Here is a 27,396-nt window from a genome sequence, read left to right as displayed (position 1 = left end):
CAAAAGAGGGCAGCTCGTTTGTATTATCACATAATAGGGGAGAGAGTGTGGCAGATATGATACGCAAGTTGGGATGGAAGTCATTAAAGCAAAGACTTTTTCATCGCGGCGAGATCTATTTACGAAATTTCAGTCACCAACTTTCTCTTCCGAGTGCGAAAATATTTTATTGAGCCCAACCTACATAGGTAGGAATGATCATCAAAATAAAATAAGAGAAATCAGAGCTCGAACAGAAAGGTTTAGGTGTTCATTTTTCCCGCACACTGTTCGGGAGTAGAATGGTAGGGAGATAGTATGATTGTGGTTCGATGAACCCTCTGCCAAGCACTTAAATGTGAATCGCAGAGTAATCATGTAAATGTAGAAGTAGAAGTGGTAGTAGTGAACTGCTACAAGCAAGGTTGACTTGCAGAGATTAACATTTGGAACTGTATGGGAATGGAATAATTATTAATATGACAGACTGTGTGATAACAGGGCAGACATTTCGATCTGTCAGCCTCTGTTACAGAGGAAATCAAATTAAACATTACACAGGCACAGGTGAATTGGCCAGAGAAGCCACTAGCTATCCTTCTAGTGATAAATTTGACCTACATGAATGAAATGTTGCATTCTAGCCTGATCCTACCCATAAATTGCTTAATAAGCACACAAGAGGCACACATTCCAGTAGAGCAAACACTTTCATACACACAGCAATACTGGGAGGAGCAGCAGTACATGATCAAGATAGTAAGTGTCACAGCCACAGGCATCGTTTTGGTGTTATGTCTCTTTTGTGCAGCCTTTGTCTACCTTAGGCAGAGGACCACTCGCCGATGTGATCCTCCAGTGCATCAGATACCACTGAACTGGTTAATCTTCCATACGAGGGGTGTGAGAAACTGTGTATAGTAATAAGATAGCAGTATTGTAGTATACAATTAATTGTGATTCAAAAGACAAGAGACCTTGAGTGGCATTAAAATGACCGATTACAGTGCAAGATGCCATAAGGGTGCAAAGATTAGATATTTATATAAATAGTTGTTTAGTGTTTTTGAGGGATTAATGCTTATGAGGTAGCTTCAAAAGAGGATGGAGGTAGTGTAAAGATGGATGGGTGAGCGGATGGGTAATAACTGTAGAGGGAATGTTGGACTTCCGAGCTTTGTTGCTTAATTTAACAATAAAACTGTAAATAATATATGACATAACTATGTATGCGAAATCTTCTGTTGCAGAAAGGTCATGGGTTCAGACCCAGGATTTGTGTATTTCTGTAAATGGGAGAAATGTATCGCAGTTGCTAATTTTGGCAAGTACAGGTGAGAAGTACCTCCATTACAGCCGCATGTGAAGCAAGCAAGGAGGTGCGAAGGCAAGCAAGCTTCTTTGCACCTCACGAAACCCTCATACTGGGCAATTATGTTGACACTGCAGAAAGGTCATGCATCTATTAACTGGCCGGCGGTACATTTCCACATCATTGAAACACAAAGGTATTGATATATACAAGCCTGGACACAGTGTATTGATACAAGTTTGCTATTAATAACTTTAAATGCCCTCCAATTCTAGCAGTTATGCTAAGCCTGGCAGCATCCCCCATGACATTGGGTCCACATACGTCTCCACCACATCAAGGGCCAACCACCAGACCGGTTCGCCTTTGTAAGTCTCATCTGTGGACAAAATGATTGAGCTAACCCAGGCTACACAGTAGCAACCAAATTCCTGCCTTGGAGAGCATCAGTTCATAGCCAGGTCAGTACTGATACCATGCAGCCACACAAGTGATGGTGGATGCCTATGAGAACTCTGTGAATGTTCATGTCACTGGCACTGCTCCCTCAAGGACACATATTGCTAACTTGGACACACACTGCCAAATGGGTAAACAGTGTTAGCCCAGCAGAACCTAGACAGCAGAGGAAATCCTGCCGCTGCAACCTTCCAATATGAACGGCAAAGCACAGTCAGTAAACCAAGCATATACAGGGGGCATATATAGGGGCAACGCAGCACTTCAACATTTGTAACTCAAGACTAAATAAAAGATGTTATATCTTGCAGTAAGAGTTTTCTTACTTATTCCTCCCCAGCACGACCATCTCCAGAACCTGCCACTCTGTCTCTAGCCACAGCAGCCCCACTCACCCCCTGGCCACTACAATTTGTTGTGAACTGTAGAACCACTGCAATTTGATGTGTACAATACTGCTTAGAGGTGAATGTGTTAAAAATATGTAGTTATTCCATTCAAGCTTTGTAAAATGTATGTTTAATGTTTACAAACTGTTGTACATGTATAAAGTTAATAGTATACTGAATAATAGAGTGCACATTCAATATGTTTATCTTGGTAACCATTCGGAATAGAGCTTCAGATGATCACTCCTGTTATATCCCTGAATACTGACTATTCCTCCTGGGACATCCTTTACAGCTCAAGCACACACAGCAATTAAAATAAATAAATAAATAAATAAATAAATAAATAAATAAAATAAAATTTGCCATATTCGAGAGGGGGGAGGAGGGAAGAAAAAATGAAAAAGGCCAACTATTTGTGAGAATTAATACTACGAATATGATTCCTACTCTCACTCGCAGCAGTTTAAGTTGTGCTCTTAGTTTTCTGCATAGCCACACCCTTCAAAATGGCAATTTATTTGGAACAAACAGTGTATTTTACATCAGTTACTAAGACAACTACATAAAACTTTTAATAAGTCACTGCTTAACATCCCAAAGCAGATAATACAGAGAAGGGCAACATGACATGAGGGAGTGTGTGTCAGAGACGCTGAAGAAACTGAGCTAGCAGATTCTTGAAGATAGAAGCTAACTATCCCAAGCATGTCTACCAACAGAGTTTCGAGAAACATCTTTACATGGTGACTCACATAATGCATTGTAACTCCCAACATACTGATCACATAGGGGTTGAAGGATCAAGATTAGATTAATTACAGAACGCACAGGAGCATTCAAACAATTATTCTTCATGCACTCCATACATGAGTGGAACAGGAGGAAGCTATATTAATTGGTACAACGGGATGTGACCTCTGCCAAGCAATTCACAGCAATTTGCAGAGTATAGATGTAGATGAAGAATTGGAATCACACACTAGAATTGACCCAAACATTACTGAATGATCAGAGAAATCAGCATTATCTGTGATTCCAGAACAATAAAGTAACACTAAACAAATTAATGTAGCTATCAGTTTCCACCGTTATCACTCTGCCGTCCGGCGACACCACAGTAGCGTCGTGCACAAAACAACAGTCAACGGCCGGTGAAAGCAAAGTGGTGTCGCGAGCATAGTATCGCGCAACGGCCAGCAACAGCACATTAGTATCTTTTGCATTCTGTTGGTCTTTGTTTAGCTAACAATACATTACACACATCAACAAGTTTTTTTTTTGTTTTTATAAGTACTTGTGCTCTTTCATCATGGCAGAATAAAGAGACAACACAATTATTTATGATGAATGCGCAAAGCAAAACTTGGAGATTGCCACTACATCGCGTATGTCACATCATGATCCGGTTGATAGACTTTCCGGTCACATAAAGCAACACCAACTAATAGGCCTATGTATTTCCAAAACAAATAAACAAAAACGAAGATACTGCCATGTATGATTAAAAAGTGCAAGTCTTGTGGATTTGTGTTACATCTTGGAGACTGTTTTGCTGCGTATCATATGAAAGAGAAATACTAAGTACCAAAGACAATGCAAATAAAAATATGAAACAAATTTTGTATTTATTTATGAATGTATGTATACCTTCAAAATTTCATGAAAGTAGGGAAACAGGACTGAAAACTTATGAGAACTAACAATGAGATTAGTAAAATGTAACAATGTATGGAAATACGGAAGCTTCCGATCCCACCCATCTCCTTTGACCCATGACATCTCAAACATGGCGGAAACAGCCATAAACCACGATTCCAATATGGCACATATAAAGTCATTACGTACACATTATGAGGACGAAAATACATCGAAAAACAAACACACACACTTTCGACAAAAAGCCTAATGACACTAACGGGACAAGAGTGGGAAATGGGGCGTTTCTGGGTGGGGGATGGGGGGCAAACTAAATATAAACAAATTTAGTCACCCACCCGTATAGAAAACCACACAAAAAGACGAAAAAAACCGAAATCACAAAACTCCCCAAATACCACTAAACACAATATCATCTGGAATCGGACACGTCCCTTGACCTATATAGTTCAATAGCAGCTCCTGATCCCATAAATTAGGATCAAACACTTCTCTTGGCCTATATAGTGCAAAAACATCTACCAATACCAATATACACAGCCACACATTGGGATCAAACACTTCCCTTAAACTGCGCACTGTTAATTTTATCCGTCATATCCATTCTTGAACAAAAACAACAATAGATTAATTTTACTAAAATTACCACACAATGTAGTACAGCGAACAACACTAAAATAAGCTTCACACAAAATTGTTAACTCACTGACCGAGTTCCACTACAAACACAGCCGACACTAACAATTCTGGATAGTGAGCAAAAGCAAACTGAGCCCGTTACACCACACAAACAAAGTGGAGAGTGGTATCTGGGGGTGTGGAAAGAAGTCAAAAATGTACATTTACCTCAATGTAGGTTACAGTACGCTTGTTCGCCCACTGCTTGAATACTGCTCAGCAGTGTGGGATCCGTACGAGATAGGGTTGTTGGAAGAGATATAGAAGATCCAATGGAGAGCAGTGCGCTTCGTTACAGGATCATTTAGTAATCAAGAAAGAGATACGGAGATGATAGATAAACTCCAGTGGAAGACTCTGCAGGAGAGATGCTCAGTAGCTCGGTACGGGCTTTTGTTAAAGTCTCGAGAACATACCTTCACCGAAGAGTCAAGCAGTATATTGCTCCCTTCTACGTATATATCGCGAAGAGACCACGAGGATAAAATCAGAGAGATTAGAGCCCACACAGAAGCATACCGACAATCCTTCTTTCCACGAACAAAACGAGACTTGAATAGAAGGGAGAACCAATAGAGCTACTCAGGGTACCCTCCACCACACACCGTCAGGTGGCTTGCGGAGTATGGATGTAGATGTACATGCAAAGCAGTGTAATGATTTCACATTATTGTACTTAAGTGCTAAAGCCAATTGTAAACTAAACAAAAACACCAAATTTAGGAGTTTTTGTGATGACAATCCTCAGTGAAGTAGAGGATATTGTTAAAAACATTGAGTATGATAAATAGAAGTGGGGCCTACTACTTTTTTAATTCAGTTCAACTCTACAAAATTATCTACATAATATTTAATGTGCTCCAGTACGTTATTGTATACATATATACCCATGTATCTCATTCCTTTCTGTGCTAATGATGGCCCTCTTGGGTATGTAATAATTATTTGAACATCTGTACAAAATTTCTATAATTACCTGGCGTGGCCCATGTGCGATGCATCATAGACCGTAGGTCCACAACTATACCATTTAATTTCCCGTCCATTTTGAGGTATGAACACTTCCTTTTGCCTTGTAAGGCTGTTGTAAAGCCTTAATTTTGGCCCTTCAGCAAGTTCTGGTGGTTTCCAATTTGGCTGAGTGCGTTTAGCCATCTGCAAGGGATAAGAATGTCGTTATATTTCGGTAGCTACGCACGTTTTGTTACACTATTTCTCTTTTCGACAGGGACAAATTAATTTCTTTTAATTCAATATTCAGATCCTAAAGCATACCACTATACGACAGACACGGAAAACGATCAAAGCTCTGGTATGAACTGAGATGTGTCGCAGCCAGCACGCCTACACTTATGGAGGTGGTTGACACAGTAAGGTGTAGATCAATATTGTCAATAAACGTAATACTAAGTACTCATAAAACGTTTCCCAGACGTTATCGGAATACCTAAAAAGTAACGTCAGCGCAACACATGACGCAAGATTGGTAGTCAGCCGCTCATCACACGTACATGCGGAAGTTGTACAACCTCCCAGTAAGACAAAGAACAGTTGTCAATCACTCTGATATCAACTATCAAGTCGCTGATAACGAAAAAAATGACAAAAGGAAACTACTATACATTCAGTATAATATTAAACAACTGTACACAACAACATACACCTACTTTCCTTCCGTCTTCGCTGTATACCGTGCAGTTTGCACTGATGGCACTCACGGCTACCAACATTAAAAAAAAACGGTAGCTGTCCTATAACTTTGCTCTTTCATTATATTTGATCTGGTTATGTGTAATTTATACTGCTTTGCAGAATTGCTTGCTGTTTTTCCTTCAGTTAAACGATCGGTACACCATAATAATTTTATCAGATTCGACAATTGGACAGTACAAAAGCGCACATCTGAGAGGACTCTATTCTTACCTCCATGGAGAGGACCGGGCACGGACATATGTATGTCTGTGAATTCGAGATCGCAAGAGGCAAAACTGATCTTTGGCTGTGAAAGCGTGTGCCGCGTCGTGTCGAGGAATGTATTGAGGTGTGTTCGACAGCTGCCAAAATGCTTGATGTTCCTGTATTCACAGATTTATCGCTTGATGATCAAGTAAGTGTATTTCTCTTAAACTATTGATGGGTTATATAATTTTGTTCCAAATTCGTAAATGTTATGATGTGTACAATGACATGTGGCAAATCATGTCCGTGTTTCAATAACATTTTTAAGGTTTTTATTAGGTTAATAATTTTCCCCCGTAGACCACGATCGCAACAAATATATGTCCCCTAAACATATCATTTGTGTAATTTGAGTTATCTGCTGTCTCACTCTGAAATTTTTGCACACACCCTTTGTACTTAAGATGATATCTTCATTAGGGAAAATGAACTATTAATATCTAGCGAAGCTGCACAGTTATTAGCAACTGCTCAGACAGCTGTATATAGTTCTTTAGCTAATGTGAACAACCTGAGAAGAGTTCATGGTGTGACAAGAAGGGTTAAGATAGAAATCAGATAATTTACATGTTCAGCAACGAGACAGTAGAATTTTATAGTGACATACCTTCCTTTTTTTGCGCGCGTGATATGCGGTCCATCTGGTTATGTTTATGGGATCACTACTCGAGTGTAAACCTACTTCAACTTTTTGTTTATGAGCTAGCTTGAGCCTAGATTACAGCCCAATGAGAAAATGTTTATTTGGAGAGAAACTATAAGTGCCTTCTACAAAATTTAAGTACCTTCTTGTCTTCATGTGCATGTGAATGGCATTTGATTTGAAACAGGTGTTTTCTCTTGTGCAGGGACAAAAATTTTTGTTTAATCAATTTGGGATAAATGAATCTTTTGTACTTTGACACATTCCACATCATTACGAAAGAATCGTGTTCATGATCCATGGAACAAGTAATACAACAAACTAACAATAACAATAAGGAATGTCAGTGGGAAAACTTGAGATTACAACAGCTCAGCACATTCATAGTTTCTTATCGGATATATTTAAGGTAATATTTATATTGAATTTCTTTAAAAAAAAAAAAAAAAAAAGCAAGAACAAAATGGAATTGTAATTATAGGTGATATTTTTATCTACATTTCCATGAAAGGGTATTGATTTGATGAGTCAGTGTTTATATTGTGGCTTCTTTTGTTAGGTGTGTATATGACATAGTCAAGTGCAGTGTCTATAAAGAGAATATGCGGTTGGCCAGAGTTCTGGCATATTGGACTAGGGACTTTTAAGCCTACATGCGGTGGTGCCGAAGGGATAACCGTTTACGCTCCCTTAGCTGCGGTACCTGGTTCGAAAAGTCTAGGTTGGCCCGGAAGGAGATAGTTTTGATATTTTATTTTTGTTATATATCCATTAGTTTTTGTGTGCATGAGCCTGGTGTGAATGAAAGGGCAGTTTTAGATTGGTTTTCTTTTTGTATGGAAGTTTGTTCTGGATATGTTAATTACAGGGGTAGGTTGGGTGGGCCGGGGATGGTGGGAGGTAGAAGTCACAATTTGGGAAGAGCGAATACGGCAGGGGTAAGTCTCTGGTTAGTTTATGGGTGGGGGGAATGGCATTATCTCAAGGGGAGGGGATATGCCGATTGTGTTTCCAGGGTTTTGGAGGGGTGTACGAAGAGAGAATTGATGAGGATATAGAGGAGGGGAGTATGGTACTTTCCGATGCTTTTTCATCTGATTGAGGAAGAGGGGTTATGATCATTTGGTTATCAGTCATAGTTCAGACTTCATGAATTAAGAGACTGGGGCATGTACTAATACAGTAAATGGGCTTTTGGGGGCAGTTAAATCAGTCATAGGGAGGGGGAAGAAGTGCTCTTCTAATGTGCAATCTTATTTAAATGAATATTGCTGGCAAAAGAGCGTCCCTGGGGAGTATTGCATTTTTTCGCAGGCTGTTAATAAAATGTATAGGCCAAGGGTGGTTAGTTAAGGGGCTTTTGTATGTGGTGGGGGAAGGAGGTGGACGGGGCAGGTTGGTATGTTTATGGATTTGGATGGGGGGGGGGGGTGGTGGTTTTATGATTGTTGTGGAGGATCTGTTTTGTTGCAATTGTCTTTGAGTTGTAGTGTGTGATCAAGTTTTGTTTATTTTCTAATTTTTATTTGTTGGCGGATTTTTGTTTTGATGGGGTGGGGTTTGGGAGTTTTTTGGTTGTTTTGTGTGTGTGGTCTCTTTTTTATATTTTGGTATTGTCACTTGTGGTTGATATGAAACTTAAGAAAAGTATCAAATTCCAATTTTTTAGTTTTAGATGCATTTTGGTATCTTGAGCTCTTGTTGACCTATATAGGTCAAGGGAAGTGTCTGATTCCAATTTTTGTTGGTTTTGTGGTATTGATAGTTACGGTCTGATTATAATTTTTGGGTGGTGTTGGTTTTTATTTTGTGTTTTCAGCAATGGTGGGTGAGCTATAGAGGTGAAGGGAAGGACTGATTCCTGTGGATATTGTGAATGTAGTGGAATGTGGGAATTTTATGTTTTTATGTCGTTTTGTGTGGTTTGGTGTCGTGGTGTGTGTCTGTATGTGTTAATATTTAGTTTGTGCCCACCCAAAAGACCCCAGTTTCCCACACTGATCCCATTAGTTTAATTATACTTTTGGATAGAGATTTTGTTGTTTTTATATGTATTTTCGTTTTTGTTGTCATGTTTATGTAATGAAATGATAGGCACCATATTGGAGATGTTGAGAATGGTCATTTCAATCATATTGGTGACGTTATGGTTCAAAGCAGATGGGTGGAGTTGGACATTTCTGTAATCCCAATTTGATTTGGTTTTGGCAGCGAAGCTAAAACAGATTTGGTCTAACCCACCACTGCCTGCACTGAAACTGAGTTTACTGTACAGTATAACTCCCTGTATATCTAGTAAAGTCAACCAGTGCCCTTAACTAGTGCAACAAGTAACTTTGTTTTTTGTTAGACACAATTTCTTCTGGTCTAGTTGCCCCAAACATTCTGTCCTCTTGCTCTCCAGTGCAATGCATTAGATGATTAGGTTTGATACAGTTTCTTCCCTCTCATCACAGATCCTACGTTTAGGGTCATCTTCTGTTTTTTGAAATTCCATGTCCAGTCATCAATCCTACCATGACTTAAATCTCTTTCCTGTTCAAGCCCAGTTTTACAGGGCTTCTTTTAAAACACAGTTTTGGCATTGTTGCCTTACTGTGTTTTTGTTTATAGGTCTTGGTCCAAGTATTCTAAGTGCTGTCTTCTAAGCCAGTTCCATAGTGCTACATCTCCCGATACCAATATCAACATACGCAGCCACACATTGGGATCGAACACTTCTCGTGACCTGCGCACTGTTAATTTTATCCGTCATATCCATTCCTGAACAAAAACAACAAACGATTAATTTTATTAAAATTACCACACAATGTAGTAGATTAAACCTTCACACAAAGTTAACTCACTGAAACGAATTCCACTACAAACACAGCTGACACTCAAATAATTCTGGATAATCAGCAAAAGCAAACTGAGCCCATTACACCACAGAAACGAAAACCCTGAATATACCACCAGAGAGCACAACAAACCACAACATGATGACACAAACACACCACACTCACCAAACTCCGTGCCATCATGACACACAACACCCTTATGTCACGGGTCAAAGTCGACGCATGGGATCGGACACTTCTGTCGACCCCTCCAATCTTGGCAGAACCCCATACACCGTGGCCCCAGAACCTCGATGTGATTTTGATCCATCAGTGAACCAGAAAATGTCCCCTGTACAGTGTCGAACTGTTTTTTTCCCACTTCTCCCTGCTTCCAATTATTATATTGTAAGGCATGTTGAAGCAGTTGGGAGTTTTTATATAGTTGGCTGGCATTTCCTCAGCCATTCTTACATTTACCTCACTCACTATTTTAGTGTATGATTCTGGATATCCCAATGAGATCCAGTTTTTACCAGTTTTGAGTCTGTATGTACCAGCTGCTGCCTTCATCTTGACTCAAAGGTGCATTGGAGGCATGTCCAGCAGTTGGTTTGGCTCTAATTCCGTCTGTTATGGCTAAGCAGGCCAGTCTCTGCACCTTAGCAAGCTCCTTAGCTGCAACTTGTTGTTCTACCTTCTTCCACCGCGCTACGGCCCTGTAGGAGATCCTAGGTCTAACCAACAGGGTGTATATCCAGGGCATACCACTGGGGCTTAGGCCCAGTTTTTGCCACAAACCCTTCTGATACCCACTAGTTTACCTTTCACTTTGGAGCAGATGCTCGTAATTTGAGAGGTCCATATTAGTTTCTCATCTAAGGTTACCCCTAGATATTTCACTATCCCCTTCAAAGGCATAGTTTCACCGAAGAGCTTTAGATTCCGACTTGAGTGTTGGATATGCTTCATCGTGAATGGTAGCACAACAGCCTTCTTAAGATTAACCCTTAGACCCTGTTTAATGCACCAGTCGTGCACTATGTCCAGTGCCTCTTGTGCCTTAGCCCTCAGTTTGTCAGTAAATTTGCCAGGTAGTACTATGACAAGGTCATCTGCGTATCCTTGGCAAAACCATTGTCTGGGATTTAGTTTCTCAATGAGTCCATTCACCATTAGATTCCACAATAAAGGGAATGAAACTCCTCCTTGTGGACAACCTCTAGTGGTGTTAATTACCATCTTTTCATTCATCATGGTGGCCTCTACCTTCCTTCCAGTAAGCATGGCTTTAGTCCGACACATAGTGGTCCCTAGGTCATGCACCTCTGCTGCCCTACCCATGGAATCAAAGGTTGTGTTACTAAAGGCTCCCTTGATACCCAGGAAGTTGCAGAGGGCTATTTCTTGAAAGTGAAGTGCTTTCTCCACCCTCCCAGTGAGTTGATGGACAGCTGTCTCACATGATTTATGCGACTGACGTGTGTTGGTTTGAATGTAGAGGAGCCCTAGTTAGCCTCCTCTCCCCAAGATACACATTAACCAGTTTTTCCATTGTTTTTAAGGATGGTAGAAGGACAGACTGATTGGTCTTGTATCTTTGGCCTTGGTATGATTGCTTCTCCTGGCTTTCTCTCCTGCATGTTGCAGGAGAGCTGGAAAGATTCCATCTGGCCAAGGGGGCTTAAACTGTGGGAATGTTACCACCACCCATTGGATTTTTTGAAGTCGACACACTCCTTGGTCTGATTCCTCTCTTAGGGTGGCTGAGAGCCATTGTCTTTCGTGGATCGCATTCTACTGTTAACTGCCAGAGCGCATTGAGGAAAGTGAGTTTTGAGGAGCAATTCCAGTGTCTCATGTGCTGTCTTTGTGTATTCCTAATCCTCTTTTTCAGTGTGCCTCCTGGATTAGTTGGGGATCTAGTGAGCACTTTGTGAAGTTTGGCTTGAGCAGCTGTGCCCTCCACTTCCTCACAGAATGCCTTGCAGGATGCCACCTTTGCTTGTCTAATTGCAAGGTTGTATTTGACAAGGGCCTCATGATATTTTGTCCTTTGTCTTTTACAGCTCGCAAGGTTAAAAAGTCTTCATACCTACTTGCATTGCATTTCTACATTATTATTCCACCAAGGCATGCTCCTATTTGTGCACTTCTTGGTAATTGTGCAGTTGTCCTGGTATGAGGTCATTATGGCAGAGGTGACAGCCTCTGCGACTTCCTCAAACCTTGCTGGATTCCTTTAAAAAGGTTTTAATTTTCGATAAGCTTGAGTCTACGTCCCTTCTATATGTCTCCCAGTCTGTTTTCCAGGAACTCCTATAGTCCATGGTCCATCTGATTCCCATTTAAACCTTGAATTTAATATACATGTGGTCCGATGAAGATGGCTCCAACACCACATGCCATTGTTTGACATAGCAGCCCATCATCATGGAACCAAAGGTTATGTCAATTACTTCTTCCCTTCTGCTATTCCTGAATGTAGGTTCATCATCCCTATTCAGGACCTCCAAGTTGTTAGACGAGAGAAATTCAAGAAGGTACCTCTACTGTTGGTGTCCTTGCTGCCCCACACTAGGTTGTGGGCATTGGCATCACATCCAGCAAGCAGTTGGTCACCTTGCTGATGGCAAACTTCTGTCAGTCTCCTCACCTCCAGAGGAGGAGTGTCTTTGTAAGGAAGGTATGCTGAGGCCAGACCAGTTTCCCTCGTGATACCTTCCTCATGTTGCTGCATCCTGATGGTCACCAGGTCCCTGGAGCAGAAATCCATCATTGGCATGAAAGAAATTCCATTTCTTACATAGATGCATGTTATGGAGTTTCTTAGATTTTTGGCACAAATCAGTTTACCTCCAGTGCCATCGATGCCCGATATACCCCCAATATATAAGTAAGGTTCTTAAATCAGGGCCAAGTCCATTTCTTGTCTCCCCAGGCAGCGGCTCAGGACAGCAGTGGTCCCTTTACTGTCTGCAGATTAATCTGCAGCACCTCCAGTCATCATTGCCAGCCATCATTGCCTTTGAGGTCCTTGATTACCCTGATGGTGACCTGCGGGTTCCCTATAATCAGTTTCATGTCTTGCTCTTGCATGTCCTTCAGAGACGTCTATCTGACCTCCACCACCAGGGTTCATCCTTCTGGTACAGCCTTCTGTTTGATTACTCTCCAATCCTTTTGGGTTGTGGATCCCTATTTTCTCTAACAGTGTTTGGAGAGATCCTTCAGGATCTTTGACACCCACATTGATTCCTAACGATCTTTGGTTCCTATATTGATTCCTTTGTAGTCTTAAGAAGCTCAGTTGCTGTCTTGACCAGCATCTTCACATCCTCCAACGGGGATATCGTGGGTACCTTGTACTTGAGCCATTCCGCTGTATGTGACCCCTTGCAGACAAAAATGAGGGTACCACGATCTAGATAGACCCTCCTGAAATTGGGTCCTGGATCAGCATCCCCCACCCCAATCTTCTCAAAAGGCCCATCTGTGTGAGCTGCTCCTGCTTAGAGGTGATGCCTACCAGTTGATAGCCTTCTTGGATAACTGCCATCTTAAAAACTGAGACTGCAGTACTATAGGTCTGTTTCCTTATTTCTTGCCTCGGCTTTTTCTGGACTCGCTTATCCTGAGAGGAGGGAGCATTGGATTCCTCCCTTATCCACTTGTTACCTGTCTTCGACGTTGTGGGGGGTCTGTGTATCCCCTTCAATGTGAGACAGTTTTTTCTTGGGGGGTCTTGGGCTCAAGCCCTTTTGATTGCCTCCACTTATGTTTGAGAAGCCATTCTTTTCCTTCCTTTTGTTTCTGTTCCCTGGGAAGCTTCCTCCTCTGGGACCCAGACAAGGCTTTAATCTTGATTGATCAAACTTCTCAGGTACAGTCCCACTATTGGCTCAGGTCTAGGCTGTGATTCAGTAGTGGGAGTGCATTCCATAAGTCCTGACCCCGATGTTCGGGTGTGTGAGGTCTGTTTGTTTTAATTTATTTTCTTCTGTCGTGTCCATCTTGGTGCCACAAGATTTGGGGATCTACACAGTCCACACCACAGTAACTCTGCGTGGTGAAAGGCTACTTACTCAGGGAGGTCGCCCGGTATCCCTGAGGCTCCACTTCTGGAAAAAAGCTCAGGTCACAGCCATCTATAAGAAGGGTAGTAGAAGTGATTCACAAAACTGCTGTCCAGTGTCCTTGACATAGATTTGTTGCAGGCAGAATCTTCAGAATCTTAAAACATGTTCTGAGCTCAAACATAATAGGGTAGCTCAAACAGAATGACCTCCATGTCGACCAGCATGGATTCCTAAAACGTAGGTCATGTGAAACCTACTTGAATGTTTTTCACATGACATCTTGAAAGCTTTGGATGAAGGCAGTTAGGTTGATGCTGTATTTCTTGATTACCTAAAAGCATTTGGCTGAGTATTGCACCTACACTTATTGTCAAAAGTTCAATCATGGAGTGCAAAGTGAAATTTGTGACTGGATTAAGGACTTTTTGGTAGGGAGGACAGAGCATGTTACATTGGACAGAGGGTTGTCAAATGTAGAGTATTATTGTGTGTGCCCCAGGGAAGTTTGTACTGCTCATGCTTTCTATCAGTGACCTTGTGGACAACATTAATAGTAACAGATTTGTTGCAGGTGCAATTATCTGTTATGAAGTACAATCTGAAAGAAGCTGCATAAATATTAAGTCAATCTTGATAATATTTCAGAGTGGTACAAAGAGGGGCAACAAATGTCCAGAAATGTAAAACTGGGCACTTCACAAAAAAAGGTATCCTATGACTATTTCAATGAATCACAGCTCGAATCAACCAACTCATACAAATGCTTGGGTGAAACACTTTTTAGCAATGTGAAATGGAGTAATCACATAGGCTTTGTCTTGGGCAGAGCAGGGGGTGGGGGGGTCAGACTTTGGTTTATTGGTTATTGCATACAAATCATTTGTGACCATTTTTAGAATATTGCTCAAGTATGTGGGACCTATCTCAAATATGACTGACAGGGTATAATGGATGTATACAGAGAAGGGCAGCACAAATAGTCAGAGGTTTGTTTGACCTGTGGGGGTGTTACAGAGATGCTGAAGAAATGGAACTGGCAGTTTCTTGAAGATAGACACAAATTAACTCTGAGAAAGTCTACTATCAAAGTTTAAAGAATTGGCTTTAAATGACTATGAATATACAACAATCCCTCATTTATCACTGACATAGGAATCATGGGAACAAGATTGGAACAAATACAGCACGCACACAGAGGCATTCAGTCAATCATTCTTCCCATGCTCCATATGTGAATGGAATGGTAGAATACCAAATAACTGGTCAGTGGGGTGTACCCTCTGCCAGGCACTTCACAATGATTTGCAGAGCATAGATGTAAGCGTAGAGCTTACAGTTAACTTTTTTTCTCTCCAGGGTTTACAGTAAACAAACTCCTTCCTTAGATACTGCTTTGCCAGCCTGCAGTCAGTCACCTCCCCACTTAACTTACACCTTAGGCTATGCTACAGGTCAGTATGTTATCACAAATTACGTTCCAAAAATTAATACAGATCAGAAAAAGGTATTGTCAGTTCTCTGTTCTCTTTCTGTTTCCACACATTTGATGTCACATGCTGCATGGTCATTAGCTTACGGAATGAAGCCAACATTCGGTATCAGTAGTTTCAGTTGACTGTTTTCTCAGCTCACTTCTTGTCTTTTGATTTAATGTCCTGAATTTAAGGACATTCAATTCTCCTACTTTGTTGGTTCAGGTTTAATTCCTATAATGCCGATTATCCGATGTAGGAAGTTTACTTCTCTTTGTAAGAATAGCGATTTTTGGAAAATTAGTGTTAATTTACTTTTGCTGTAATCTCTACAGCTCTTGTTTATTCCTTTATTGTAGCTCCCTACAATACCCCACATTTTTGTCGGCAGTTAAGTTTCTACATTTATTTTAGGTTAAATAATAATGACACTTTATAAACCGAAACATTAGCATGGTGTTCCCTCTCTCTGAAGAAGCCTTTTGCCAAAAGCTCATATGCAACTGTCTTCATCATGCCTATCTGCAATTCGCCATGTCAGGTTTACAGTGAGTAGCAACCTAACCTTTTCTAATATTGTTGTTATTCTTATTTAAATTAGTTAGCATTTGACATTTAAGGTCGAAAGGTGTGAAGTTGTGACAGGTACTGTCTGCAGGCTGTTGCCGCAGTGCACCACAGAAGCAATAGAAATTAACTACAAAGTCTCCATCTCCTACAAAAATTTTATAATTAAACTCTGAATTTCAAGTATGTTTCAAATATCTGTAGTGCCTCCAAACATGTCAAAAATCTGTTCCTAATTTTGATTTGGATCAGAGTTAGAAATGTTCAAAATTTCTTGTCACGTGAAACACCTTCATACTTATGTCAAGAACTATCTGCCTGTTGAGTGCCAGAATGTTTCAATTGGCAGTAGATGTTTCCAGGATTCTTATTCAATTACATACAATACTGATAAGGTCCAGAAGATATGTGTTTCGTGGTACTGTTGATGATGTCACTCAGCACCTATTGTGCTGTTCTGTTTACAGGTTGTGACATGAAGTGGACCTAGGCTGAAGGGCCACTTCTGTGCATGGTTGGGTTGATGCTGCAGGTTGTGGAGAGGGCGCAGACCAGTGACAGCCCAGATAAACAACATAAAAGTGACGAATTTTATTAAAACTCTTGCAACTACACCATAACATTATGGTGAAGTGGGCATGCCACCTCTCAGCATTTCTCGCTAAAAGACGCCACTATGAAATCTGTCAATGTGTTGCTTAACACCTCACATCTCTAAAGACCCCCATGCCCTCCCCAACAGTTTTATAACATCTTAATACTAGAAAACATATCACATAACACTATTCACCCTGTAGTGTACACACACATGAGCCAGTCAATGGGATCTGCACTACTGAGATGTAATTTGAAGGTTGATGAGGGTTGCACAGTTATTTTGATACATGTGGTCACAACTCATAGGGTTTATGTACCTATGGAGACAGCATAGACTACTACCCGTATTCTCAACATCAAAATGAGCTACTCACTTGATTTTGGGATGACACTGCATGTCTACAATTTGCAGTAATAGTGAAACTTGAATATTATATGTATTTGCCTTGTTTTATATATGTTACTGCATGTTTCAATTTTAGTAACAGCTATGCTGCAGTGCTGTTGTTGATACAGATGTATTGAGAAATGTGTGAGAGAAGGACCAGTTACTTTTCGTAGATATATTCAATTGTAAATGTCATATTGATATGAGGCACTTTATATGTTGGAAAAAATTGAGACATGGTATTATAAACACCTGGATTGTAGACCCAAGTTGTGATTTTGTGGCCATGTGTTTACGAGATAAGTGATGGATTAATTTGCAAGCGTGTTTGAATAAACTGCCAGTCAGTGTATACATACTGGTACTACGTTCACATTCAGATAAAATTTATGCACAGCAGTCTGATTATATTCCTCTAATACAGGCTCTCAAATCCTTGTTTGTACCTAAGTATTTGTGTGTGAAACAGTTTCCTATTCAGTTTCTTTGTAATGTAATAAATTAGAACAGAGATTTGACAATATGAAAAGCAATAGAAATGCAGAAATAAATAATGGAATCTGAACTGTAATACTGTGCTGAAAAAGCTTAATACCATTGTACTTCACATCATTAAGCTCGCTTCAGCACCTAGTATCAAATTGTTTAAAGATGTCTGTGAATTGTGTAATATTTCACAGTACTTCTGAAGATGGTCTGTCTGTAGCAGTGAAGTAATAATACTTAATATGATAAGCGTTACATGGGCTTAAATGCATTGTCCCAAAATCATGTGACTTGAGCTGCAGATGTTGTAGGCAGAATTCTCTATCAGTGCATCCAAATTCACACTCCAACAACAGTCTGAGATTGCTTTGCCCAATACTGCTGCACATGCTGTAGCATCTGTTTCACCAAAATAAACCATTCTTGGGTTGCTGTGAGCTGCTTCTGAAGATTTTAAGCCCAGCTGAGTGTCATTGAGATGGCCTAGATCAAATTTTGTCCTGGGGTTCTCCTACCAGTTTTTCTGGTCAGTGCAACAATGGCTGCATTATCTCTAAGCTATTCAAACCTGTAATGGTGGCTCTCACAAACTGTCCCATTAATTAATAACCCACTGCCATGCATTTCAGTTTCTCTATCTTTGCTAATAGCAATTTGCTGTCACCATGACGATGTTGTACATTGAGTAGATCTAGTGTAGCTCTGGTTATTAGAAGAGTATAATTGAGACTCCAATGTCAGGCACACAGTCTTGGCTATCTTTTTTGCTTGGGAACAGCTGAACTTTTTTGGCAAATTGTAATCCTTTCCATCTGACAGTGCGAGAGTTCCTCCATCATTATTATGTACCTATCCGCAACCTCTGATATCAGGCAACATTTCCCATGTTCTTACCTCCAAAAATCATTAAAGGTTCCCCACGTTAGTGTGTAACGGTGAAACACCTAAACTTAGTGTGACCATTGACGGGGGGAAACTAAACCACCTCATATAGTCATGCTTGCTTCATCCTAACATCCTCTGTTACTGTGTGAGAGTCTAACAGTAAATTTTGCAGCCCTGCCATGAGTCGCAACTCTGGTGTTAGCTCCTCTTGTACCTTCAGTAAACCAGTCAGATACTTCTCTGTTCCTAATAGCTCAGTACTAACTGTTAGTTAACAATTGTAGGAGCCTTGCAACTGTTAAACTTTCTGTTCATCACATCCATTCAGTTGTGCGTAATTAGTAGATACTGATTCACAGTGCCAAGCGATGACTTCGCTTTTTGTACTACTTCAGTCCTCAGTTTCCTTAAAGCATCCATATTATTAAACACCTCCATTTCCAAACTTCTCAACTGTATGGTATGCTCCTCCACACCACCTTGTTCCCTTTTGCCATTCCCTTTATTCTTTTTATGATACCATTTAGCTCCCTGTTGTCACTTATCTGCAGTTCTGAACTTGGTTTTCACTATCCTTCTCCCAGCAGCTACCCAACCCATCTTGTCATTGCAACATGTGTGACACCAAATTTATCACTTGCTGTATTTGCTTCTATAATCATTTTTAGGACTTTCGCAGTTTATCGTACTCCTCCCTACTGTTCTGAATACCTTTTCATTCTGCTTCATGTCACAACCCTGTAAACACATCCTCCAACTTCCTCAACTTATCATCTCCCATGCATTAAAAACCAGTCTCAGCACTCATTTATGACTGGTGGGAACCAAATTCTCTTGCCTGGTAAAAGGCACTCCACATTCCATTCACTGATTTCACAGTGCCCCCACTCCACCCTCGGTGAAAAGGTGAAGCAACCTGGGAACAGAGAGCCATAATTACTCTCCTTTCTCCCTTCCCCATTCGGACCCACTTCTTACACATACATTGACAGTCAACACGAGACTTTAAACTACAATAACTGTGGCACACACAAACTTATTCCTTACATCTCTTTTGTAACATTATGCTGCTTCCCAATAATCACACTCTCCACACATTAGTGCTGCCTATCTTCATAATCACACTATAACATAACACAAAATGCACACAATATTACTTATTTCCTCAACCTTAATCCATATTGTATTTCCCTCATGGATCATGCAACATCTTAATTACTGAATGTGTTGCAAAATACACAGATGTTTCCCCCCTGCGGGTTCGGGGGTACGAATAGGCCCGCGGTATTCCTGCCTGTCGTAAGAGGCGACTAAAAGGAGTCTTCAAAGTTTCGGCCTTATGTGATGGTCCCCACTTGGGTTTGACCTGCCATTTTCAAAATTTCCGTTGTTAGTGCGTGCCATTTGGGGAAGGACGCCTTACGTGGTGTTTTTCTATTGGTCCATCGTGCACCTCCATATTGGATGCTATCTATTGTCGTGTGGAGGGATTTACACCCCATGTCTTCTGGGTTGCCTCCTCGTCTTGTGCGCAATCCCCTTCTTAGCGCCCACGGCAACTGTGGACCCTTTCAACACCTAAAATCCAGCACGGTAGCCAGTCCGTTGTGGTGGGGTCGTCATGTACCCTCTTGGTGGTAGCCCCCTGACCACGCAGGGATCGCACTACAGATGCCAGAGCTGTTTCCTCCCCATGCATGCCAAGGAGTATGTGCCCATCTTGTCTGGGGCACAGGGACTCCGGGCAATGGGATATCGGCCAGGTACCCGTTGCTTTGGCTGGGTTGCGCCCTTGGGGAGAGCCCTCATTCGGAGTAGGTGGCATCTGGGCGGATGTGGCGCAATGAAGCGCAATAAATCTCACCAAGCTGGTGGTCGCACTGCCACCAGCGTCTCTAAGCGAGGCAGAATTGAATTCGATGCTGCACAATATGATCCTCAGTCGTTCCCCTCGTTGGCTGTGCCATGGGAGGGACGCAGATCTAGTGCCAAGCAGGAGCCTTATGTACCACAATACCTTGTCTGCAGCAGGACTGATGGTGACTCCTTTCTTTCGACAAAGCCTATGTTTTTTGTGGAACACCTGGAGGATAAGTTTGGGGAAGTGGCGGGTTTGTCTAAAATGAGGAATGGGTCCATCCTCCTCAAGACGTCCTCCCCAGCCCAGTCACGGGCGTTGCTCTTGTGTGATAAGCTGGGAGACGTCCCTGTTACCGTCACTCCCCACAGTAGCTTAAATATGGTCCAGGGGATTATTTACAATCGCGACCTCTTGTTACAGTCCGATGACGAGCTGAGAGCTGACTTGGAACAATGTGGTGTGCATTTTGTCCGTTGTGTGAACAGAGGACCCAAGACCAACAGGGTGGCCACTGGTGCCTTTATCTTGGCCTTCGAGGGTGCTGTATTGCCTGAGAAGGTCAAGGTAATGGTTTACCGTTGTGACGTCAAGCCATACGTCCCTCCCCCGATGCGGTGCTTCCAGTGCTGGAAGTTTGGGCATATGTCCTCCCGTTGCCCATCCAGTGCCACATGTCGAGATTGCGGACGCCCCTCTCATCCCGATTCTTCATGTGCGCCTCCGCCTGTCTGTGTCAACTGTGGGGAACACCACTCTCCATGCTCGCCGGACTGCCCCATTCTTCATAAGGAGCGGAAGATTATGGAATTTAAGACCCTGGACCGGCTTACTTATCGCGAGGCAAAACTGAAATTTGAAAGGTTGCATCCTGTCCCTCTTCAAACTTCTTATGCTGCAGCTACGTTATCGTCGCCCTCGCGGGCGGCAGTTGTCGCCTCCTCTGTGCCGCCTTCAGTTGGCCCTCGGGGGCCGTCCATCTGTCTGCCCCCCTTGTGTCTGGGGGCAAGCCTTCCTCTGTTGCCCCCTTAGCAGTTGGGGGCAAACCCCCTTCTGTCACTCCCCCCGCACATGCTTCAGGAGTGACATCTGCTCCAAAACCAGGGGGCTCGATCCCTCCCCCTCCCCCTTCTCTGCCGGCGTCGTCTCCGCCGGCGTCGTCTCTGCCGGCTCCTCTCTCGCGGAAGGGGTCCCTCGGGGCCCTCCCTTCTTCCGTTTCTTCTGCTACCCTGCCGGATGTCAGCCAGTGGCTGAAGGTTCATCCACCTGCTGGTCGTAGGGCTTCTGCGTCGTCGTCAGCCTCCGACGCTCCTTCAGAGAAACTCTCCCAGCCCTCTAAGCCAAAGGACAGACGCGAGAAGAAGGACCGGAACGTGTCCAAGAAGGAGGACGCTCCGGCAGTTTCAGTACCGCCTGCTGCCAATAGCTCTGGCTCTGGGGATGCGGTGGAGATCCTCGCCTCTGCCGCGGATCTCGCCCTCACGGAACCCTCGGGGACCTCTCCTATGGACACAGCTGACTCTCGCTCGGTGGCGGCCGTTGACTCTGCGGCGCCGTCTGCCTCTTAGTGGACTTAACGCCCTCCCAGTCCCTTCCTGCTTCCATTCTCCAGTGGAATTGCGGCGGTTATTTCCGCCACCTGCCTGAGCTCCGGATGCTTTTGAGTGTTTCCCCTGTTCTGTGCATTGCTCTTCAGGAAACTTGGTTTCCAGCAATGCGGACCCCTGCCCTTCGCGGTTATCGGGGATACTATAAGAACCGCGCTGACTGTCAATGAGCTTCAGGTGGAGTTTGCCTCTTTGTTCACCACTCTGTCTGTAGCTCACCAGTACACCTTCTGACGCCTTTAGAGGCAGTCGCTGTCAGGATTGAGCTCTCGCCAGCTATTACTGTTTGCTCTGTTTACGTTCCTCCGTATGGGCAACTCCCCCGACATGTCTTGGCTGCGCTGCTGGCTCAACTCCCGCCGCCATTGCTGCTTCTGGGCGATTTCAATGCCCACAACCCTCTATGGGGTGGGACTGTCTCCGATGACCGTGGTCGCGCTGTGGAGCATGTGTTGGCTCAGCTCGACCTTAGCCTCTTGAACACCGGTGCTCCCACGCATTTCAGTGTGGCCCATGGCTCGTTCTCGGCCATCGATCTCTCTCTTTGCAGCCCCGGACTTGTCCCATCCCTTCACTGGAGAGTTCATCCTGATCTGGGTGGTAGTGACCATTTTCCCATCTATTTGTCACTGCCCCAGTGTCATTCTTCTGGGCGCCTGCCCCGCTGGGCTCTCAACAGGGCTGACTGGCCGGCTTTTACTTCCGCTGCAACCATTGCTTCTCCTCCACAGGGTGACATTGACGAGGTGGTCCGTGTCTTGACCTCGTCAATTATTTCTGCGGCCGAGACTGCCATCCCTCGCTCTTCTGGACTCCCTCGGAGGAAGTCTGTCCCCTGGTGGTCGCCGGAGATTGCTGAGGCTATTCGCGACCGTAGGCGGGCTCTCCAGCGTCATAAGCGGCACCCGTCTCTGGAGACCCTCATCGCCTTTAAGAAGCTCCGTGCCTTGGCCCGTCGTCTTATTGCACGGCGTAAGCAGGAATGCTGGGAGAGGTACATTTCATCCTTGGGCTCCCGTGTCTCCCCGTCGTTCGTGTGGTCCCGCATCCGGCGGATTTATGGATACCAGACCCCTATGGGTGTCCCTGGAATCTCCCTGGACGGCGCTGTCTGCACGGACGCCGCCACCATTGCTGACCACCTTGCCACGCACTTTGCTACGAGCTCTGCGACTGCAACTTACCCTCCTGCCTTTCGCTCTCTAAAGGAGCGCGCCGAGCGGACGTCATTATCGTTCCACACACGTCGTTCTGAAAAATACAATGCTCCTTTCAGCGAGAGGGAATTCCTCGCTGCCCTCGCCAATTGTCCTGATACAGCGCCAGGACCGGACTGCATCCACGCGCAGATGCTGAAGCATCTCTCCAGGGACTGCCAGAGACACATCCTCACCATCTTTAACCGCATTTGGAGCGAGGGCGTGTTCCCGTCGCAATGGCGAGAGGGTGTTATCGTTCCCATCTTGAAGCCCGGTGCGGACCCTCTGGCGGTGGACGGCTATCGTCCCATTACACTAACCAACGTTTTGTGCAAATTGCTCGAACGTATGGTGGGGCGGCGTTTGTGTTGGGTCCTTGAGTCGCGCGGTCTCCTCGCTCCATCCCAGGGTGGCTTCCGTCAGGGCCGGTCTGCTGCGGACAATTTGGTGCGGCTGGAATCTGCTATCCGTACGGCCTTTTCCCGCCGTCAGCATCTCGTTGCTGTATTTTTTGATCTGCGGAAGGCATATGACACAACATGGAGGCATCACATCCTTGCTACGTTGCGCGAGTGGTGTCTTCGTGGTCAGCTCCCAGCTTTTCTTCAAAACTTTTTATTGCGCCGCTCTTTCCGGGTGCAAGTCGGTGCCGCCTCTAGTTCATCTTATATACAGGAAAATGGGGTCCCTCAGGGCTCGGTATTGAGCGTTTCCTTATTTCTAGTGGCCATTAATGGTCTGGCTGCAGCTGTGGGGTCGTCGGTGTCTCCTTCTTTGTATGCCGACGACTTCTGCATCTCATTTAGCTCAACGACTACGGGAGTCGCCGAACGCAGGCTGCAAGCAGCCGTTCGCAAGGCGGCATCATGGGCTCTGACTCATGGATTTCAGTTCTCTGTGGCCAAGACTCGAGTTATGCACTTCTGCAGGCGTCGGACGGTCCACCCTCATCCGGAACTTTACCTCGACGGTCACCTACTTGAAGTGGTGGACACTAGCCGCTTCTTAGGACTCGTCTTTGATGCCCGGCTCACATGGGTTCCTCATATTACTCAGGTGAAGCAAAAGTGCTGGCAGCACCTCAACGCCCTCCGCTGCCTGAGCCATGCGTCTTGGGGTGCAGATCGCACTACGCTGTTGCGATTGTACAGAGCCCTTGTGCAGTCCAGGCTTGATTATGGGAGCCTGGCCTATGGGTCTGCATCGCCCTCAGTGTTGACGTTGTTGGACCCCATACACCACTGTGGGGTTCGGCTTGCAACTGGTGCTTTCCGTACGAGCCCCGTGGATAGTCTGCTGGTGGAGGCCGGGGTTCCCCCGCTGCGGATTCGCCGCCACCGACTGCTCGCCGACTATGCTGTCCACGTGCATTGCTCACCGGGCCATCCCAATTGTCGCCTGCTTTTCCGTGCCAGGGTCCTCCCTCTGCCCGACCGGCGACCTAGGTCTGAGCTTTCCATTGCTGTCCGTGTCCAGTCCCTGCTGTCGGAACTGGGGTCGTTCCCTCTTCTGCCGCCCTTCCGGGCCTGTGCACCCACGCCTCCCTGGTATATGACCCGTCCGTCCGTCCGCCTGGACTTGGCACGGGAACCCAAGGACTCAGTTCCGCATGTGGCCCTCCGTCACCGTTTTCTTGCGCTCGTCGCCTCATTTTCAGGCTGTGAGCCTGTCTACACTGATGGTTCCCTGGTGGATGGTCGTCCTGCCTACGCTTTTGCTCACGCTGCCCATGTTGAACAGCGCTCCTTGCCGGCTGGCTGCAGTATTTTTACTGCAGAGCTGGTGGCCATATTGCGCACTCTTGAGCATATGCGTTCCTGCTCAGGTACGTCCATCGTCATCTGCAGTGACTCCCTGAGCAGCCTCCAGGCTATCGACCGCTGCTATACCTCTTCTCCTCTGGTATCCTTTATTCAGGAGTCTGTTTTTGCCATTACCCGCTCTGGTCGTTCGGTGGTCTTTGTTTGGACGCCAGGTCACGTTGGCATCCCGGGGAATGAACGTGTCGACAGGCTGGCCAAAGGGGCGGTCGACGCCCCCACTTTGGCGATCGGCCTCCCGGCTCGTGATTTGCAGCTGGCGTTGCGCCGTAAGGTGCTTCAGATGTGGCGTGACGAGTGGCGTAGCCTGACTTCTCCGAATAAACTGCGGGCTGTCAAGGAGACGACCGATGTGTGGCAGTCCTCCCTGCGGGCTTCTCGCAGGGACTCTGTCATCCTGTGTCGGCTCCGCATCGGCCATACCTACCTGACGCACGGACATCTTTTGCGTCAGGAGGATCCCCCCCTGTGTCAGTGTGGGTCCCGGTTGACGGTCGCCCACATTTTGTTGGAGTGTCCCCGCCTGCGCATCCTCCGGCAGACTTTTAATCTCCCGGGCACATTGCCTTTGGTTTTATGCGACGATGCCTCCATGGCTGACGACGTTTTAAATTTTATCTGTGGTAGTCCTTTTTATGGTTCCATTTAGGGGGGACCTGTCCCTTTCCCTTTCTGTGTATCTTGTCCTCGAGTGTCTCATTGGTTGCAGATTTTAATGTGTGTATTCGGATGGTTGACTCTTTCCCAATTTTTGTACCCATGATTAGTCAACCAGTCTCCGACCCTCTTATTTTCTTCCGTTTCTTTCTGTCCAGTGTTCGTCTGTACTCTTCTTGTCTCTAGTGTTCGCTGACACATTGGTGTTCTTTCAGTGACTGGGGGGAGGGGCGTCTCCTCCCCCCTTGGGGTTTTACCTGTTCCGTAAATTTTGTTTCGCCGGTTTTTTGGAATGGGGGACTGATGACCTTAGCTGTTTAGTCCCCCTTAAACATCCCAACAACAACAACACAGATGTTTCATGAAATCTAACATGAAATGTGTCAGTTGACTTGTGATTACTGCCTAAGGTACACCAATCAGTTGCAACCAGTTACTGACCTTGACTTTCACCACCATAGTTGCTTTGCTTATGTGGTAAACCAGGATATGATCATATGATGGGATTGGAGGGTAGGGTATGTTTCCTGACAAGGTTAATTTGATTCTAGTTTATCAAACTGAAACACAGACAGAATATTTGAGGCTCCAAAAGATGACTGGCACTTGATGTCCCCTTGTTGCTCCAGGTATGGGAAGGTGTCTTCAGCGTGCTGGTTGCAAAGGATTGCATACAGCAGAATCTCAAATGTGCTGCTGTGAAAAGCCTGAACTGTCATCATAAATCTCTACCACAGTCTTGGCACAGGTTAGTACAAACCCTGACATTCACTGCAACAATTAAAGAAAACTAAAAGTGGCAATTTAATTTGTCCGCAAATGCACATCTGTCGAAAGCTCAGTATATTTAACACAATCCTTCTCTCAGGTGAAACAGTTAGTACATACACCTATTCAGACTGTGCAATCCTTAAAACTAAAAACCACTACAGTTGCTAGTACAATTAAAAAACAGCCTCCAAAATTATAAATGCACTGGGCCATCATAATACTGAGCAGCAAGTTTTATAGAAGCAGTCAGCAACATTACAGCTGCAGTAATAAACTTATCAAACAAATTGTAAAAGAGTAACTTAGGTGGTGGTAATAATAAAATAACTTCAAAAATGCCCAATGCAGCCTTGGGAAACTGGTAACAAATCCTAAATTAAATAAGGCAATAAGATGAGCTACTGTACTAAAACAGTAGTCAAACACGACTGCTAGGTCCATTAAAAATGTAACAAATATCGAGACGGTCAAGGTAATTTTCATTAAGTAACACCATTAAGTGTGGACCACATAGAACTGCACAATTCATGCTCCACAGTACTAGTGCAGTAGTCACACACAGAGCCAAAAGTTTACTTAGGGTAACAGGATGGCCTCACTGCCTTAACTACCTACCTCACACTGTAACAGGTTTGCCTGTGTATGGCTCCCATCTGCTGTTGCGTACCATGTACTATCGAACAATCAGAATGGCTTTGTGGTGAGTGTTAAACACGTCAGTGTAACTGTACCCAGAATATTAATTACAGCCAAACCAGCAACTTACATTAAATATCTAACTGCATTGGTGTACCACTACTAAATTAACCAATGATTAGGATAACTACCTTTGATGAGGCCCACACAGAAAACTGCCACAGAAGACCGATCAGTTGTATGATACCTGATCCTGTGAAGTTTATCAGACAGGGTGGACGCCACTCAATCATGTGCAGACTCAGCCCATCTCAAAACATAAATCCATCTCATCATTGAACAACATAATTTAGATTTGCAGCAATCCTTTGTTTAGAAGGTCCACTTGCTCATTACCAATCTGAGATTATACTCTGCCAGATTTAGTCAAATAATCAATTACAGAAAATGATCAGGTAGAGGTCATCAAAAGCACAG

At 44.1% G+C, this 27,396-nt stretch overlaps 2 protein-coding genes across 6 annotated transcripts in view; one reads left to right on the top strand and one right to left on the bottom strand.

The window, feature by feature from the left end:
• Positions 1–6,461, bottom strand: part of LOC126281245 (cysteine--tRNA ligase, cytoplasmic) — a 77,015-nt gene extending 70,554 nt beyond the window's left edge. Inside the window, exons 1-2 of one of the 5 annotated variants that reach the window (XM_049980035.1) lie at positions 6,400–6,461; positions 5,453–5,631 (exon numbers count right to left, since the gene is read on the bottom strand). In XM_049980035.1, coding sequence (XP_049835992.1) covers positions 5,453–5,631; positions 6,400–6,405 — 185 coding nt within the window. In that variant the 5' untranslated portion in view covers positions 6,406–6,461. Of the gene's footprint in view, positions 1–5,452; positions 5,632–5,751; positions 6,244–6,399 lie in introns of those variants that run through there. The other 4 variants (XM_049980038.1, XM_049980033.1, XM_049980037.1 and 1 more) reach the window with 4 other exon arrangements.
• Positions 6,462–6,500: 39 nt separating this feature from the next.
• LOC126281246 (eukaryotic translation initiation factor 3 subunit M) overlaps positions 6,501–27,396 on the top strand; it is a 62,550-nt gene continuing 41,654 nt past the window's right edge. Inside the window, exon 1 of the mRNA XM_049980039.1 lies at positions 6,501–6,583. Within this exon, the coding sequence (XP_049835996.1) occupies positions 6,539–6,583 (45 nt within the window). The 5' untranslated portion in view covers positions 6,501–6,538. The remainder of the gene's footprint in view (positions 6,584–27,396) is intronic.

Source organism: Schistocerca gregaria, chromosome 7 (assembly GCF_023897955.1).
Source record: "Schistocerca gregaria isolate iqSchGreg1 chromosome 7, iqSchGreg1.2, whole genome shotgun sequence".
In the NCBI taxonomy this organism is placed as follows: Eukaryota; Metazoa; Arthropoda; class Insecta; order Orthoptera; family Acrididae; genus Schistocerca; species Schistocerca gregaria.
The sequence above is the reverse complement of the archived record's forward strand: the minus strand, read 5'-3'. Positions and strand labels throughout refer to the sequence as shown.